General features: G+C 35.9%; 1 protein-coding gene across 11 annotated transcripts in view; it reads left to right on the top strand.

The window, feature by feature from the left end:
• The window catches only part of LOC115220402 (E3 ubiquitin-protein ligase RFWD3), a 38,784-nt gene extending 25,683 nt beyond the window's left edge, over positions 1-13,101 (top strand). For all 11 annotated transcript variants that reach the window (XM_036510127.1, XM_036510128.1, XM_036510130.1 and 8 more), the window contains 6 exons: positions 1,408-1,571; positions 4,610-4,813; positions 7,143-7,237; positions 9,110-9,201; positions 11,288-11,461; positions 12,741-13,101. In XM_036510127.1, the coding sequence (XP_036366020.1) occupies positions 1,408-1,571; positions 4,610-4,813; positions 7,143-7,237; positions 9,110-9,201; positions 11,288-11,461; positions 12,741-12,896 (885 nt within the window). In that variant the 3' untranslated portion in view covers positions 12,897-13,101. The remainder of the gene's footprint in view (positions 1-1,407; positions 1,572-4,609; positions 4,814-7,142; positions 7,238-9,109; positions 9,202-11,287; positions 11,462-12,740) is intronic.
• The last annotated feature ends 4,458 nt before the right edge of the window (positions 13,102-17,559 follow it).

Consider the following 17,559-nt stretch of genomic DNA (forward strand, 5'->3'; position numbering starts at 1 on the left):
GTTATTCAAGTGCTTATAGTGTCTTTACTTGTGGTCAGCTTATTGTGAAAATTTTATAGTATTACAGAAAAGAATTTTTTTTTTAATGTGAGTAGTCATTTATGATAAAAAAAATCATGCTTGTGTGGTTTTTAATTGATTACATAATAATAACTAAACAAAACAGATATACTGTAAAAACCCATGTAATTTGCGCACCTGTGTAATTTACGCAGGTGATTTTTCAGGATAAGAATTGTTTAAAAAAAGCTTCTACTCGTGTAAAATTCACACCCAAAAGTTTTCAGAATTGTTGATATGGCCAAGAGAAAAAGGTTTTCAATTTAGTTGTATTTAGCATAATTTCACTTACTTATGATTAGATTTTATTAAATTTTCATTAAATGAAAATAATTTCTGTTTAACAGGTATCACATTGAATACTATTAAATTACGAAGTGTTTGTGTTGTTTATAATAAACTTTTTAAATTTCTTGCCCACAAGAGATTATGTCCGATTTTTAACATACTTCTGTATGTCTTCTCAATTCACAATCACTGGAAAAATTGTTGATAATTCTTATCAGCAAAAACAAAGCTGATAAATACACACATTAAGCTTAATTACCAATAAACATCAGCTTGGATGACACTTAACTCAACCGTCATAGGGTGACCAATCAAACTGATTATGTAAACAGAATTCTGATTGGTCGAAAGTGTCTTTCTGCCCATTCTTGTCGGAACCTTTGATACTGAGTATCGAAATATTAATCCCTTTCACACTTATAAAATATCAAGCAAACTTAAAAATTTGTCGTTACTGTTTTATCCGGGAAACCAAACTGATAGTTTGGTAACCCACTAAAATAAACTTTAAAATTGAAAGGAAAAAATAGACAGCTTTGCAAGTTTAACTCAGTGTTTACTGAACAACAGAGGTGCAAAATTTAAGAAGCAACTTGTTAGGATATACATATCTGTGAGGGGACATAAAAAAGGATAGCAAAAATCTACTATACCAAAAGAACTGGTAATACATACATTAAAAGTGTTCTATGAAGAGAGCATAAGATTGCTGCCATAATTCAACATCAATGTGAAACAACATTAAACATCGTATAAGGTAAATGAAGGTTTCTGTAAGAATGCTAAGACATATTCACTTAGTGAGTTTACATGTGTAAGGATGAATTATGATGTTGTCAGTGTTAGGTGCAGTAAAAAATGGCCTGGACCGTGATTACCAGCACGAACATCAAAGTTCAAAAAGTAGTTAACCATTAAATAGTTTTAGTAAATTTATACAGAAAAAAAAAAAGTAAGCATTATACCGTCCAGCATAAATAAGAGTCAAATTCATTATATTTCTTCTGTAAAAACCTATCCTGACATTATTTATCTATGCACAAATGAATGTACTTGCAGATTAGTACGGTGGATTTTCGGACGACTGAATATATCCCACTTCATTCTAAACTTATCCGTTCCATGAGTTTCCATCCAACGTATTCCGATGGTTTACTGCTTAGTTGTGCTATGGACAAAAAAATCAAATTAACCAGTTTAATTAGCAACACAGTTGTTCAACAGTAAGTATCACGATTCTTGTTCCTTTGAGTCCTGTATGAATGTATATGAGTGAATGTATGTGTGTATATGAAGTTTCATATACACGCATACATTCACTCTCTCATATGCCATCATCATCATTATCATCATTCTTTTAATCCACTATTCCATACTTCATGGGTCAAATAGTGTTTATTAAGTCAAATTTTCTACAGCTGCATTCTGATCCTGTTGTCAACCTGCAAAATGAATGTCTCTGCTTATATTCCAGTGATACTTTTACATGTTTCTGTCAAGACTGCAGCCATGCTAGGACATCAAAATATATATATTTATTACTGTGTGTATGTGCAATGATATATACATGCTTACACACCCACATATAGATATAATATACAATATGTGTGTGTTTTTTTAACAGCACATGCATGGACACATTATAAGTTAAGGCTTATAATGTGGTTAGAAAGTCTGTTTTGCAACCACATTGTTTTGAGTTAATTCCAATTGCATGGAGCTGGGTAGATATATTTTTCTATAACATTGTACTGATGAATGCTTTGTGAGTGGAATTAGTTGAAGGAAACTGTAGGAAGTGTAACAGTCATTCCAGCTCCGTCACATGACTTTTAGAGGCCTCCTGCAAAAGTACAAGTTAAAATTTATTTAGGTCTATTACAAATTTCAATAAGTAAAACTTCCAGAATGAATAAAAGAGCACTTTTATAATCTAGGTAACTTTCAAAGACAAACATAGCACACTTTTCGCTTCATGAAATAATCAATCAGTTTAGAATAATCAAGATGAGAGCTAAGTTAATGTTCAGTAGATATCATAGACAATCCACAAAGTCTGGTACATGTTTGTGGTACAATATAATATTTTTACAAGAACTTTTGCTGGTACAATCTATTACCATTTTATTTCTTGAAATTTTCAGTTAACATAGATTGTTTAATTCTTGTTCAACATCTTAACCAAAGTAAATAGATGACTAATCTACATACTTTGATCTTAACCTGGGGGCCCTCAACTGTGGAGGCCCCCTGCGACTGCAAGGGTTGCAGGGGCTTAGCAACAGCCCTGAGTTGTTCATTCATTCATTCATTCATAGACAGATTTGTGTATGCATGCAGTTATGCCATTGTTTTGATGTTTGTGCACAGTTTAAAACAATGACTCCATTGAAATGATGGCAACTTTGTTGACAATCTGCTGCATAAACATATTCCAGCTATTGAGCTGTTTATTGAATGAAGGACAAGCGGAAATAGTTTCTTATTCTTATTTAGAAACAAGTGGAGGTTGGTTACAAGAAAAGCATCTGATTGTAGAAATCTACCACAATTAGTTTAGCCTAATCCATGCCAGCATGGGAATGTGGACATTAAAACAATGATTGTAATATATCTATGTATAACTTAGATGTAGTTTATCCACTAAAACAGAACTGATAGTTTGGTAGAATTTATTTGGTGTAATCAATAACATGATCACTCATCAAGTGATAGTTACCTTAACACCCATAATGTGAGGTGTTCTCTCTTTTCTGTCTTGTGACATATTTCTAAACATTGAACATATGATTTAACTTTAAAATGTTATACTGTTTACATTATAGCTAAGATGTATATATACATTACAGTCTGTGGAGATATATTGTAGTAGAAGAATTAGTAGTTTGACTGTTATTTCTAAATTTTCGGTATGTGGTAAAGCAACTTTCGCTGATCCCTTAATTATGTTTATAATTATAAAAAAACTTTTTGTGTAAGTTTTTACCGATAAGGTTTTTTTTTCCATATCAAACTACTTAGTAAAATTTATTAATTATTAAATTAATAATTCTTTACCCTATATCTATGATATATATATATATGCTTGTATAGGGTGTGTGTATATCCATGCCGAATTTATTCATGTATAATTTACTTATTTACATGAAAAAACATGATTAATTGGTTTCCATTATGTTGGCTTTACAGCTGGTACACTTTTACAGCTTACAATGGGAAAATTCAAAAGTCATTTTAAAATTTGCTTTTAGTTTTATTTAAGAGATGTGAACACTTTCATTGTATTTTGTGTAACAATTAAAGTTAATCTGGTTAAAAGTCCCCTTTAACCATGTACCATAATTCTATCTACTACAGGTACAATGCCTGATATTTTGGGGGAAGGGTGTTGGAGGCTAGTTCATTTCATCAACCCCCAATACCTGCCTGGTACTTATTTTATTGACCCCTGGAAGGATGAGAGGCAGATTCAACTGTGGCAGAATTTGAACTCAGGAAGAAATGCCTCTAAAGTGGTAACAATTCTGCCAGCTCACTGTCTTTATTTATTTATCATAATACAAAAGGGAAGTCAGTGGGTATATAGTGGTGGTAGTGGTGGGGGAATCCATTGCACATAATTACAGATTAGCATTATACATGAGAATGTATTATGTTTCTGTGTTTATATATATATATTGTGTGTGTGTGTATGTATATATATATATATATATATATATATATATATATATATATATATATATATATTAGGGAGTATAACTCCAAACTTACAGGAAAAAATTCAATTTAGTATTAAATCAAATTTCACAATATAAATATATAATATAAATAAATTAGAGAAAAACCACTATTATTTACTTATATATTGTTTATTCAGTTTTTGGTACTTTTTGTGATCTAGTAATATGTTTTATATTTTATTTTTTCTTTGTGATTTGGTTTACGTCTATCATTGTTTGAATTACATAATAGTGGTTTTTCTCTAATTTATATATATATAATATATATGACGGGGTGATGAAAAGTTTCTGGCTTTGGGTAAAAGAAAATGCAAAAAGGATCAGTTAATTATGATTTTATTCAACATGTTCCCCTCTTAGATTTACACACTTGTTACAGTGGTCCTTCAGGTTTTCTAAGCCCTGTAAAAGTACTTGGAAGGTTGGGCCTCTAACCAAGCCTTTCATGATACCCTTAAAACCAGGAACTTTTCAACACCCCCTCGTATATGTGCATATAATGTTTTTTTATTTTTTTACAGGTACGAGGTCCCACTTCCTGCTTGGAGTTGTGTTTGGAACACAGATGACCATAACTACTTCTTTGCTGGCATTCAGAATGGTTTAGTGTTGGAATATGATGTCCGAAAGACTGACACATTTATTCAACAAATAAACACTGAGGGGAGTCGGTCACCTGTTGTTTCTCTACAGTATATTCCTGCTGCACCTTTTGCTCACTTCAGGTATGGTTATCTTGTTATGCTATTCTTTTACTTGTTTCAGTCATTTGACTGCAACCATGTTGGAGCACCACCTTGGAGGGCTTCTACTTGATAAAATCAAACCCAAGACTTATTTTTTAAAGCTTGGTACTTATTCTGTCATTCTCCTTTGCTGAACAACTAAGTTACATGGACATAAACACACCAATGCCAGTTAGCAAGCAGTGATAGGGGGACAAACAAAGACACACTCATACATGCACACATACGACGGGCTTCTTTCAGTTTTCGTCCACTATATCCACTCACAAGGCTTTGGTTGGCTCAAGGCTATAATAGAAGACACTTGCCCAAGTTGCCATGCAGTGGGACTGGACCTGGAACCATATGGTGGGGATGCATACTTCTTTTATTCAGGAAGCTGCAGGCTGGACAAGGACATAATGAGATGATATGATAATAATGAGGGCAACAGCAACACCTGCCGATTGCTGTTTACCTGAGCACATTGTTCTTTATAAATACCTGAGGAGACCTATTGAGTCAAGTACGTTAACACCAACATCAAAATGAAAATCAAATAGAAATTGTAGTTAAGATACCTGTGCCGGTGACACGTTAAAAGCACCGTCCAAACGTGGCAGATGCCAGCGCCGCCTGACTGGCGACCGTGTCAGTGACCCGTAAAAGCACCAACCAATCGTGGCCGTTTGCCAGCCTCCTCTGGCCCCTGTGCTGGTGGCACGTAAAAAGCACTCACGGAGTGGTTGGCATTAGGAAGGGCATCCAGCTGTAGAAACACTGCCAGATCAGACTGGTGCCTGGTGCAGCCTCCTGGTTTCCCAGACCCCGGTCGAACCATCCAACCCATGCTAGCATGGCAAACGGACGCTAAATGATGATGATGATGATTTGAGGCAACAAACCTCTTACATAGTTCTAAGTAAAACATTAAGGAGGCAATAAACCTCTTACAACACTAAAAGCCATTGTGAGGCAATAAACCTCTTACACAAGTCAATCACACAGCCACACCTGTGCCTTAAAGACGAAAGCTTTTTTAATATTTATATCTACATTGTACTTCAATTGGTTTGATACATGTTTGTATCAGACCGGATTTTTACTAGAAACCTTTGTTTCTAAGTTAAGGCTTATAATGTTTTTATGCATCAAGTCTTGTGTCTGGCCTTGTAAAGAATAGTGCTGCTACTTTTAATTTGCATCATATCTACTAACCATCACTCTCTCTTTCATGTTACTCAATATTGGCATCCATCACTCACTCTCTTTCTCTTCACCATCAGCCATCTGTATTCTTTCAAGCCTTCACTCTTTGCTGACATTCATCATTCTCTTTCACTTTCATTTCTCCCTCTTCCCTCAATTTGTCTTTCTCCTATCTCTACCCCATTCCCCACTTTGTCCTTACACTGTTTTCATTTTGTTGAGTCTCCTTAACAACAACCAACATATAGCTGCTTATCACTTTCTCTCTTCCCTACCACCCTCTCACCCTGGATCTCTCTCCACCCATTCAGTTGCATTTGCCTGTACGAATTAATACACATTGCATTAAGTTTGCTGTTCAGTGAAAAAGTCTTTCTGTTTTGTAAAGACTAAAGATTTTATAAGCTGGCTTATTGATTCAACCAGTTCATTTTTACAACAGCTGAAAAACCTGATCCTCTTTTCTATTTTACTTGTTTCACTCATTTGACTGTGGCCATGCTGGAGCACTGCCTTTAGTCGAGCAAATCGACCCCAGGACTTATTCTTTGGAAGCCTAGTACTTATTCTATCGGTCTCTTTTGCTGAACCGCTAAGTTACGGGGACGTAAACACACCAACATCGGTTGTCAAGCGATGTTGAGGGGACAAACACAGACACACAAACATATATATATATATATATATATATATATATATATATATACACACATATATATATACACATATATATATACACATATATATACATACGATGGGCTTGTTTCAGTTTCCATCTACCGAATCCACTCACAAGGCTTTGATTAGCCTGAGGCTACAGTAGAAGACACTTACCCAAGGTGCCACACAGTGGGAATGAACCCGGAACCATGTGTTGGTAAGCAAGCTACTTCCACACAGCCACTCCTGCACCTGATTGATTAAATGATACAAAAATCAAGTATTTCTTAATTTCAAAATCTGTTTTTGCCTTTATGAATACTGGAACATAATAGATGTCATTAGATTTTGCATGTCAAAGAGTTGGAACTTGGTGGTTTTATCTTGTGACAGCATATACTTTGATGTCCCTTATGTTCTTCTTTTGTGATCCTGATCATAACTTTTATTCCTTTTCTAGAGCTGGTGGACTGTTGGTTGGTCAGTTGGATCGAATCAGCTTTTATGAGAGAAAACCTAACAACAAATATGAAGTTCATCTTCTTCCTTTGGAAGGTAAGACTTAAAACTGAACATATAAGGGTAAAGAAAGTCTCTAGAACTGTTGCACTGGTGATGGTCTACTCAGGCATGGATCAGGCTGGAAATAAAACCAGAAGTGATGCTTAGTGTTTGTTGGTGTGGTTATGTCATAAGATGAAACGGATAGAAATTAATGCTTCAGCAAGAGGCTCTTTATTAAATAAGGTATTATTCTCTCATGAAAGATTTTACCTCGTATATTTCACCATCATACACTGATTTTTGGCTTTAGACACTGAATTCTCCAACTTTTCTGTGTTCACATTTTTACCTTTACCTCTTCTTGTTGATCTCACAAATATTTCTACAAACTTGTAGAAAAGTCCTGAAGACAATAAATTCCTTTTAAATATACCTCGGAGGTTGCTCATTATAATTGTGGTAATATCATCAGTCAGTTATTGTAATTAAAAAGACTTCATCTCAAAATGATCACAATAAGCAGATTCCATTGTAATGTGGATAAGCAGATTCATTAGAGTATTAGAAAAAATGCTTTGCTTGAGAAGACCCGGCAAGCCAAGTGAGACCATAACCTCGTAGCCTACGCCAGGGGTGTAACCAGTCCACTTATGTGTACCTTGCCGTCATCGGACACTAAACTCTGCTTGCGAAAACCTGTTGAGGCAAGTGAAATTGAAATCAAATTCGATGACTGGCATCCACGCTAGTGGAGTGCTAAGAGCACCATTCGAGCGTGATCGTTACCAGCGTCGCCTTACTGGCACGTGAAAAAGCGAGCGAGGTCGTTGCCAGTTCCGCTGGACTGGCTCTTGTGCAGGTGGCATGTAAAAAACACCATTTGAGCATGGCTGTTGCCAGTACCACCTGACTGGCCCTTGTGCCGGTGGCACGTAAAAGCACCCACTATACTCTCGGAATAGTTGGCATCGGGAAGGGCATCCAGCTGTAGAAACTCTGCCAGATCAGGTTGGAGCCTGGTGCAGCCATCTGGTTCGCCAGTCCTCAGTCAAATCGTCCAACCCATGCTAGCATGGAAATCAGACGTTAAACGATGATAATGATGATGATGACCTTGCAGTATTTCATTGTACACATTTATGTTGTGAAATCAAATCTTTTTACGGTCAGTTTTGCCTTTCATCCTTCAAAGGTAACAAAATAAGTTGCAATCAGATACTTATTTTTTGTGATTGTGATGGAGGAATGAAAATGAAATTTGTAATTGACCGCTCATGGAAAGACGAGTAAATATCATAAATTGTCCATCCTGATATTCTGTCAATTCAATTTGATTTATTTGTTCAATGGCTCATGTCCATCATCATCATCATACGTCCACTTTCCATGCTAGCATGGGTTGGACGATTTTGACTGAGGGCTGGCGAACCAGATGGCTGCACCAGGCTCCAATCTTGATCTGGCAGAGTTTCTACAGCTGGATGCCCTTCCTAACGCCAACCACTCCGAGAGTGTAGTAGGTGCTTTTTACGTGCCACTGGCATGGAAGCCAGTTGACTGCTGTGGCAATGATCACGCTCGGATGGTGCTCTTGGCAACTTACTAGCATGGGCATAAGTGCCAGTAAGGCAACGCTGGAAACGATCACTCTCGAATGGTACCCTTTAAGTGCCACCGGCACGGAAGCCGGTTAGCCACTCTGTCAATGATCATGCTCGTATGGTGCTCTTTGCACCCTGCTAGCACGGACGCCAGTCATCGAGTTTGATTTTGATTTTGCTTTTGATTGATTTCATTTGCCTCAACAGGTCAAACACTAAAATTGGTGGCTGAGCACCAAATCTCAAATTAAATTCTAGAAATTCTTCTTTTCTCAATATTTTTATCAGCTTATGTTTATTTTATTTCATTTTTGTCTTAAAGGTAACCTCACGAGTTTATTTTTTGAAACTCATACAAGACAGTTATTGGCAAGTTTTAGGAATTCTACCAAATTTCCCAAGGTCCGGCATATGGTGAGTGACGCAAAAACAAAATAATATATATTGTGCAGATAACAATGTTTGTTGGTTCATTGACCTCACTGGTTCACAAATTGTGCACTGTGAGGGGTGTCTAGCATGTCATAGATTTTTTAAAGTATTGGGTTGTCCGGAAAGTTCATGCCGATTTATAGTAGCTTACCTTTCGATTTATTTTAGAACATGGTTGAGTCCATAAAATAGGATTTGACTACACCTCCATTTAGAGCACAGTTTAAGCTATCTTTTCGTGGAAGAAGGTTTATGTTCCTGTAACCTGTGTCAATTCTGTAACCCTTTAAAATGGAAGATAAGAAAGTTCATTTTCGGCACTTGATGCTTTGGGAACCAGACAAAAATTGCTGCAGCTCGGCTGGGATGTGTTACCCCACCCTCCAACATGTATCTGCTGCATTGACCACAGTAACTGAAACATTTATATATATATAAATTAGAAAAAAAAAAAAAACATCTTTTATCAATTCAATAATGAAAAATTAAATTATACCATTTAGAAATATTACATATTATAGAAATATATATATATATATATATATACCAAATATATACGTTTTATTTAATATTTTGCGCATTACTTAATCATTGTTATATGTTTTATCTTATATTTAATCTTTCTATAATTGTAATTTTTCTAAATGGTATAATTTAATTTTTCATTATTGAATTGATAAAAGGTGTTTTTTTTTCTAATTTATCTCTATATATATAAACGGCAAAATGTCTGAGTGTGTGTCCTTTATACAAATTCAGTTAGAGGGCTTGCACTTTCTATGGTCATTCAAAACCGTCCAAGGGTGCTCGTGCACATCTTTACATTTCTCCAGTCACCCCGCAAAGCCATTAAAAGATCATTAGAAGTGATTTTTGGTGAATTTTCTATCCAAAACCCAATCAAAATGCCCGAAACTTGATATGCCAATTGAATGCCAGCTAGCTGTATGTGATTGGTCAGAGATTTGGACAGTACTCGCGTGTATGTGCGCACGCACACAGCTATATATGCATGCACAAGCACGATGACCCAGCAATGCCGGGTCATAGTGCTAGTATATATATATTATATTTTGTGAAATTTGATTTAGTATTTCTTAATTGAATTTTCCCTGTAAGTTTGGAATAATATTTACTCATATTATATATATATATATATATATTATACTATATTTAAAAGCAGCAGAAATATAACAAAAGCTTAGTCAGAGTTTCACGTTCCCATTTGTCAGACTGTTTATGATTAGATGCCCTTTCTAATACCAACTATTGTTTTTTTTTTTAACAAAACTGCCTGACGAACAGGAATATGCAACTCTGAGTAACAGCTTTTGTTATATTTCTGCTGCTTTTAAATAAATATATTACTCTACCTCTGGTATTTGAGTACTCTTTTTTTCCCCCTTGTTTCACATTTATGTGCTTACTCCGGTATATATATATATATGTGGAGGCACACACAATGGCCCAGTGGTTAGGGCAGCGGACTCGCGGTCATAGGATCATGGTTTCGATTCCCATACCGGGCGTTGTGAGTGTTTATTGAGTGAAAACACCTAAAGCTCCACGAAGCTCTGGCAGGGTAGTGGTGGCGAACCCTGCTGTACTCTTTCGCCGCAACTTTCTCTCATTCTTTCTTCTGTTGGCCTACCCGCTTCAGCCAGCGAGGTGGCGTCATTTGAAGGCTAAAACAATGCGAAGCGCATTGTAACCGGCGATGTGTAGCAACATCTGATAGCCTGGTCGGTCACAGTGATCACGGTGATATATATATATATATATATATAGACATAGTTGTAACTGAACACAATTTGCAGTGAATTCAATGCTTCCAGGTCAGACCGTATACAGCAATATGCTTCTACTACAGTAACTTAATCTGTTAAAAATAGCAGTCAAATCTCCTAAAAATTACCCGTCCAGGATTCAGTGAAGAATACATTGGATAATATAGTCACTAATATATGTGTGTGTGTGCTAGCAACATAGGCACTATTAATACTGAGAGGTAATACTTATCTCTGCTTAAATTTGGATGTTCTGTAACTGTTTCTTTCTCAATCTCTAGGTATGTGAAATGACAGCAAATGTTTCTGATGACCACAATATTTGTAGCTGTAATGTTATCCAGACATTTCATGGTAGCTCTCCACAGACGTTACTCTCCAGAACATCATTGGTTAAACATCCCAATGACAAAAATCGACTTTTGATATGTGCCAATGAAGAATTAGCATGTGCGGTAAGATTATAAAAATAAAGAGACAAAATTTCCAATAATGCTATTTTTATTCTTACATTAGAATGATAAAAAAAATTATTAATTTATTAAGATTTATTTCAAGAATATCACTAAAACTTGTTGTATATACAACTACTTTGTAATAGCTTAGTTCTGAAATGAAACAAGCAAGCCTTTTGATTGCACCCTATGAGCTTAAAAAGAGAGAAAAAAACTTAACATTATTGGAGAATGTGATATTTTTTAAGAACAAAAGTAATGGAATGGGCAATGCACTTTTATCTTAGGTCTGTTGAGCCAGTTGTTACCCTTACATGATGCAGATGAATCAAGTCTTATCCTAAACAGCAATGTCAGTTTCTCTCACAGTAGTTCTGAAATGGTGCACCATGAACTTTTGAAAATATAATTTAAAGGCTTTAGAAAATCCACAAGTTAGTTATACACAAATATGTTTACTAATAAGCAATAGGTCTCTATGCGATATGCTCCAGTAATTTTTTTAATGATCTCTGGTATACCAGAGTTTTGAGACATATCTATACATCTTTTCCATAAGAAGTTCTATGACAGGCCAAAGAATTGTTTCCAGACACACAAAGAATCTGCAGATTGAACTCACAACTCAAGAGTTGCTTTGCTACTAGCACCACCAACTTTGGCTGTTAGACATTGGAAGTGTCAAAACAGTTGCTTGGCTTTTCTGTCTTTCATTGCTTAACCAGAGTCTCTGAGACTTGTCAGCAGAAATCTTCTGGCCCAATATCTGACTCAAATGCTTGCAGTTGTCTCTGCTAAAGGCATACTGGGGCCAGGCACTCGCAGTTCACCGTACCACCTTTAGCTATTTAAAAATTTGGATCTTTCCGGTTTGAACAGCAGTTTTTAAAAATAATTTCCACGTAGCTAAACATTTTAAAACTTCGTATACTGGTAGAATGTGTTTATAAAACATCTTTTTCTCTTGGCTTTATTGAGAAAATTCTATAGTTTGTAAGATATTTATTGTTTTTCTTCAATTTCAACCAATCAATGACATCTATTGAGGTGAAAACATTCTGTGCCGCATGAATATGTCCCTCGTTTAAGAAACAGATTGGGTTTATTTACATTTCTGAAGAAAAAAAAGATCCCCTAACCCTAAAACAGATTGAAATGCAATAGATACTAGGGTCATAATTATGGGTGACAATTTCATATGACACTGTTCAAACTGAAACGATCCAAAAATTCAAATATGGCAATGAATTGTACTGATACATCTCTCTTTATATTTCAGGTTAATATTTGGGATGGAAAAACCTTTCAATATGTCCAAAAGTTATCTTGTGGATCTCCTGTTCTTGATATTTGCTCCATCTCCACAAAAGACAACCATTATCTCCTAGCTTTAACAGAAAAACAAGTGAAACTTCACAAATGGTCTGAATCATAAATTCCTTGGACACGTATACATCACTACTTATTATGGAGAGAGAGAGACTATCATATGTAAATTCGAAGTGAAACTGTCTTCTGCGAAGTTATTTCTCACTCAGTATTTCATTGAGGACATTGTTATAGCTCTTGGTTGAGAATGGGCGGAGTGAACACTTTTACAATTTAATTTTGTATTAAAACTATTTTTTAAAGAAACAATATTTGTTTTCAAACTTGTGTTGTGCCTGCTTTTCGGCTGTTTATTGTAGATTCATCCCTTTCATGCAAAGTACCTTTTCCAAGCTGACATTGGTAAGCCAAGACATCTTTTCAGCAGTATTTTATGATTAGATGCCCTTTCTAATACCAACTGTTGTTTTTCAAGGAAAGTTTGGTTTGATCAAGTGATACCACTGGATGAAACATTTTATTTATTGGATCATGAATTTGCACAAAGCTATCAATACAAAGGCAAATGGAAACACATAGAGCCTCCAGTGTGTGCTTTTAATTGTATATATAGTGCAGATGTGGAGGCACAATGGCCCAGTGGTTAGGGCAACAGACTTGCGGCTTCGATTCCTAGACCAGGCGTTGTGTGTGTTAATTGAGTGAAAACACCTAAAAGCTCCACGAGGCTCTGGCAGGGAGTGGTGGCAACCAGTTGTACTTTTTCGCCACAACTTACACTCATTCTCGTCCTTTTTCTTAGGTAACGCTGCGATGGACTGGCATCCCGTCCAGCTAGGGGGAACACATACGTCACAGAAACCAGGCCCATGAGCCTGGCTAGGCTTGAAAAGGGCAACGAAATTGGTCGAAAATCGAATATAGTGCAGATATGGAAGTTATTACTGGCATACCCTAAACACTACAGGAAGCTGTTTTTGAAATTATACTTCAATTTGATTCATTTTAATTATCCACTCATATGTACTTCCTGTTGCTAACCCTCACCTGTTTTGCAAGGTAATATTCTCTACATGTTTATATGGATCGGAAACAAAGAACACTATATAAGGGTGGCACTCGTTTACAATTATCACAAACGGTCAATACAGTAACACACAACGGGTTTTGGTCATTTAAGATTCCTTATTTCTTTAATGCCCACAAGGGGCTACACACAGAGGGGACAAAAGGATTAAGTTGATTACCTCAACACCAGGGCATAACTGGTACTTAATTTATCAACCCTGAAAGGATGAGGCAAAGTCGACCTTGGCAGAATTTGAACTCAGAACTTAACGGCAGACGAAATACCTATTTCTTTATTACCCACAAGGGACAAACAAGGACAGACATAGGTATTAAGTCGATTACATCGACCCCAGTGCGTAACTGGTACTTAATTTATCGACCCCGAACGGATGAAAGGCAAAGTCGACCTCGGCAGAATTTGAACACACAACGTAACGCAGACGAAATATCGCTAAGCATTTCACCTGGCGTGCTAACGTTTGGTCGTTTAAGATTCCACAGTGGAAGTGAACCTGAGGTAAAACCCCATTGAACTAGTTAGAATTCCAGTCATGAGTTGGTATTTAAATAGTATTTTTTATTTATTTCAGTCACTAGCAGTATAACCTGGCCTTAAGTTACAATTATCAGGCTGATCAAGTTCTTTATTTCAAACTAAACTAAGTAATATCGACTCTTAACAAAACACTTTTTTACTCGGCATAAAATAAAAACAAAACTCTTTCGCACCCAAAGTAATGTGTGAGAGAGAGGGGGGGGAGAAGGATGAACGATTTAAAATAAATATATTGTAATTGTTGTGTGAGAAAGTATATATACTATGATTATAAAATATAGTGTCTTGAACACTATATCTCGTGTTTAAGAAAAAACAAAACATTTTATTTTTTATGAACGTTGTCACTTACTCTTTCTCTCACTTTGTCTTTCCCGTGAAACTCTGCTCCTCTTCCACTTTTCTTTATACTTTTTTTTTTGTTAGACGCTGTCAAAAAGCTATGGCTAAAAATAGAATTTTACCGCTATCCGCAAGTGCCTCGGGATAAAAATAAGTTGACAAAACCCAGATAGGGTGTTGACGAATGTCCTCCTAAAATTGGAGCGACATGCGTGCTAATTTGTGGATGTGCATAAATTACAATCACGTACACGCCTGCCTTTTAGATATGATTAGACTGCAGCCATGATGGAAACACCACAGCTTGAAGAACATCTTAGTTGAATCAATCGACACCAGCATTTACATTTTTTAAGCCAGGTACTTATTCTATCACTCATCACAAACACAGGTGACAGGCTTCTTTCTGTTTCCAAATCTACTCACAAAGCTTTAGTCAACCTGAGACTATAAAGGACCCTTGAGCAAAGGTGCCACAGTAGGGACTGAACTCAGTACCATGTGGCAGGGACACAAGCTTGTTACCACAGCCACATTGCAACCATCTTGTAGTGACTAGCAACTGATTCTTTGCAAACTTACAACCAACAATACTATTGCTCACATCCAATAAAGAACTGCTGAAAATAACTAAAAACCACCGTAACCTGCTTGATACCATACTCTTGTTGAAAACCCCTTCATCTCAGTTAATTCTTAAAATTTTGAATTTACTAAAATAACTTATTAAGCTGGTGTCGAACATTTTGATGAAAGATTTTTAGTTCACTTTAAAAATACTAAGTTTGCAGTGCAGAACCACAGCTGATCAAAGGTGGGTTGGTATGAAAAAGGCTTAATATACCAACAAGCCAAAGTGGGTTTAACCCTTTAGTGTTCAGATTATTCTGTTAAATGTAATACTTTTTCACTCAAATTGTTTTGAATTGATCATGCATTATCTTATAGCTTTGAGGTTTCAATGATATGATTGTTTACTTTTAGAATGTCAATGTAGGTTAGGTGTGAGAGGCTAGATATGGCCAGTTTGAATATAAAACATAGAATAGTTGGGCCGGTTTAAGCACTAAAGGGTTAACCTTTCAGCATTTAAACTGGCCAAATCTGCCCTTTCACATCTCCTCTACAATGTCATTCTAAAAAAAACATCCACATCAAACTCTTGAAGCTTCAAGATGAGTCATGATTAACCCAAGACAATGTGAATAAATAAGCAATAGATTTGATACAAGGGTTAAACAACTAATCTAAATTCAGTAAGTTTTACTAAAAAATTGAAATATTTCATGTTTGATGAGAGTTCAAGAGCAAGCTAAACATATCAGGAATAACTTGAAACCTGAAGAAAACTATAAATATAGGCCATGGAAACTATTTATATGCCTACACAGCTAATAGCACACACATGCTATAAATGCCTCAAAGCTGGTGGAATACAAAATGAGGCTTAATAGCAAAGAAACCATTAGAAAATTCTAACAGGCATAGGAGTGGCTGTGTGGTAAGTTGCTTGCTTACGAACCAGATGTTTCTGGGTTCAGTCCCACTACGTGGCACCTTTGGCAAGATATATATGTGTATGTTTGACCCCCCAACGTCGCTTGACAACCGATATCCCCATAACTTAGTTGTTCAGCAAAAGATACTGATAGAATAAGTCCTGGGGTCGATTTGCTCGACTAAAGGCAGTGCTCCAGCATGGCCAAAGTCAAATGACTGAAACAAGAGAGCACAAGAAAAAGATTTTCTCTTCAGAGAAGAATGATGTTAACCCTTTTATTACCATATTTATTTTGAGATGACCTGTGTTTTCACTTAATTATACATATAACAAAGAATTTAGTTATTACACTAGCGTTAGGAATATAAATTGTGACTAAGGTTTGGTGGAAGATTCTGATTCAGAACTTACAAAAACAAAACATTTGTACTAACTATAGAGCCAGAGGCAGTTTCAACCAGGTTGGTATTGAAAGGGTTAGCCCTTTCAATACTAACCTGGCCGTAAAGTTTTTTGGTTCATAAGACCAACTTGACCGAAAGTACCCATTTTTATTTAAATGTGAATTTAAGTACAAATCTCATAAGAACATTTGTGAAAATACATGATTTCACTTTGTAAATAGTTGAGTTATAGTATCCAACACTGCTTGATGTAATATCTGAACTCAGTGAATCTTGGGAGATTTTTTTAGCATCGATTCCTTTTCAACTTTGTAAATGGATAGGAGTTTCATGCTATGAAGCAGTGATTCTGAATTTAAAAATTTTTCAATGGAAAATATGGAGATATCGAGAAAAAGAACGAATGAGGTACAAAAGCGTGTGGTGTATGAGAATGAATAGGATATTTCTGTATCTGAAACTGAAAGCAGCGATAGCAACAGCAAAGACAATTTTACATCAGAATAAAGTAAAAACTTTAAAAATTATTTTTATTAGAAATTTTCCCGAGGAGATGGAGTCTATCCATAGTCTTTCTTAGGAAGCAAAAATCGTTAGACTATTTTTTTCAGTATGCTTGTTTGAACTGTTACGCAGAATGTAAACAAACAGTATATGCCAGGAAAGCCCATGAAATGGGGGATCAAAGTATGGAAAATTTGTGAAGCAAATACTGGTTACTGCTGTGGATTTAGGGAAATCCAGGGAAAATAATGTTAGTCAACATGGCCTAGGGTACGATGTGGTCTGGAATTTATCACTTCCATACCATAACCAGGGTCATATATTATTCTTTGACCGAATTTTTTAGTTCGGCCAAACCTATGGTGGATTCCAGTATACTTCACCTTTGTGG

This window comes from Octopus sinensis, linkage group LG16, assembly GCF_006345805.1.
Source record: "Octopus sinensis linkage group LG16, ASM634580v1, whole genome shotgun sequence".
NCBI classification, from domain to species: domain Eukaryota; kingdom Metazoa; phylum Mollusca; class Cephalopoda; order Octopoda; family Octopodidae; genus Octopus; species Octopus sinensis.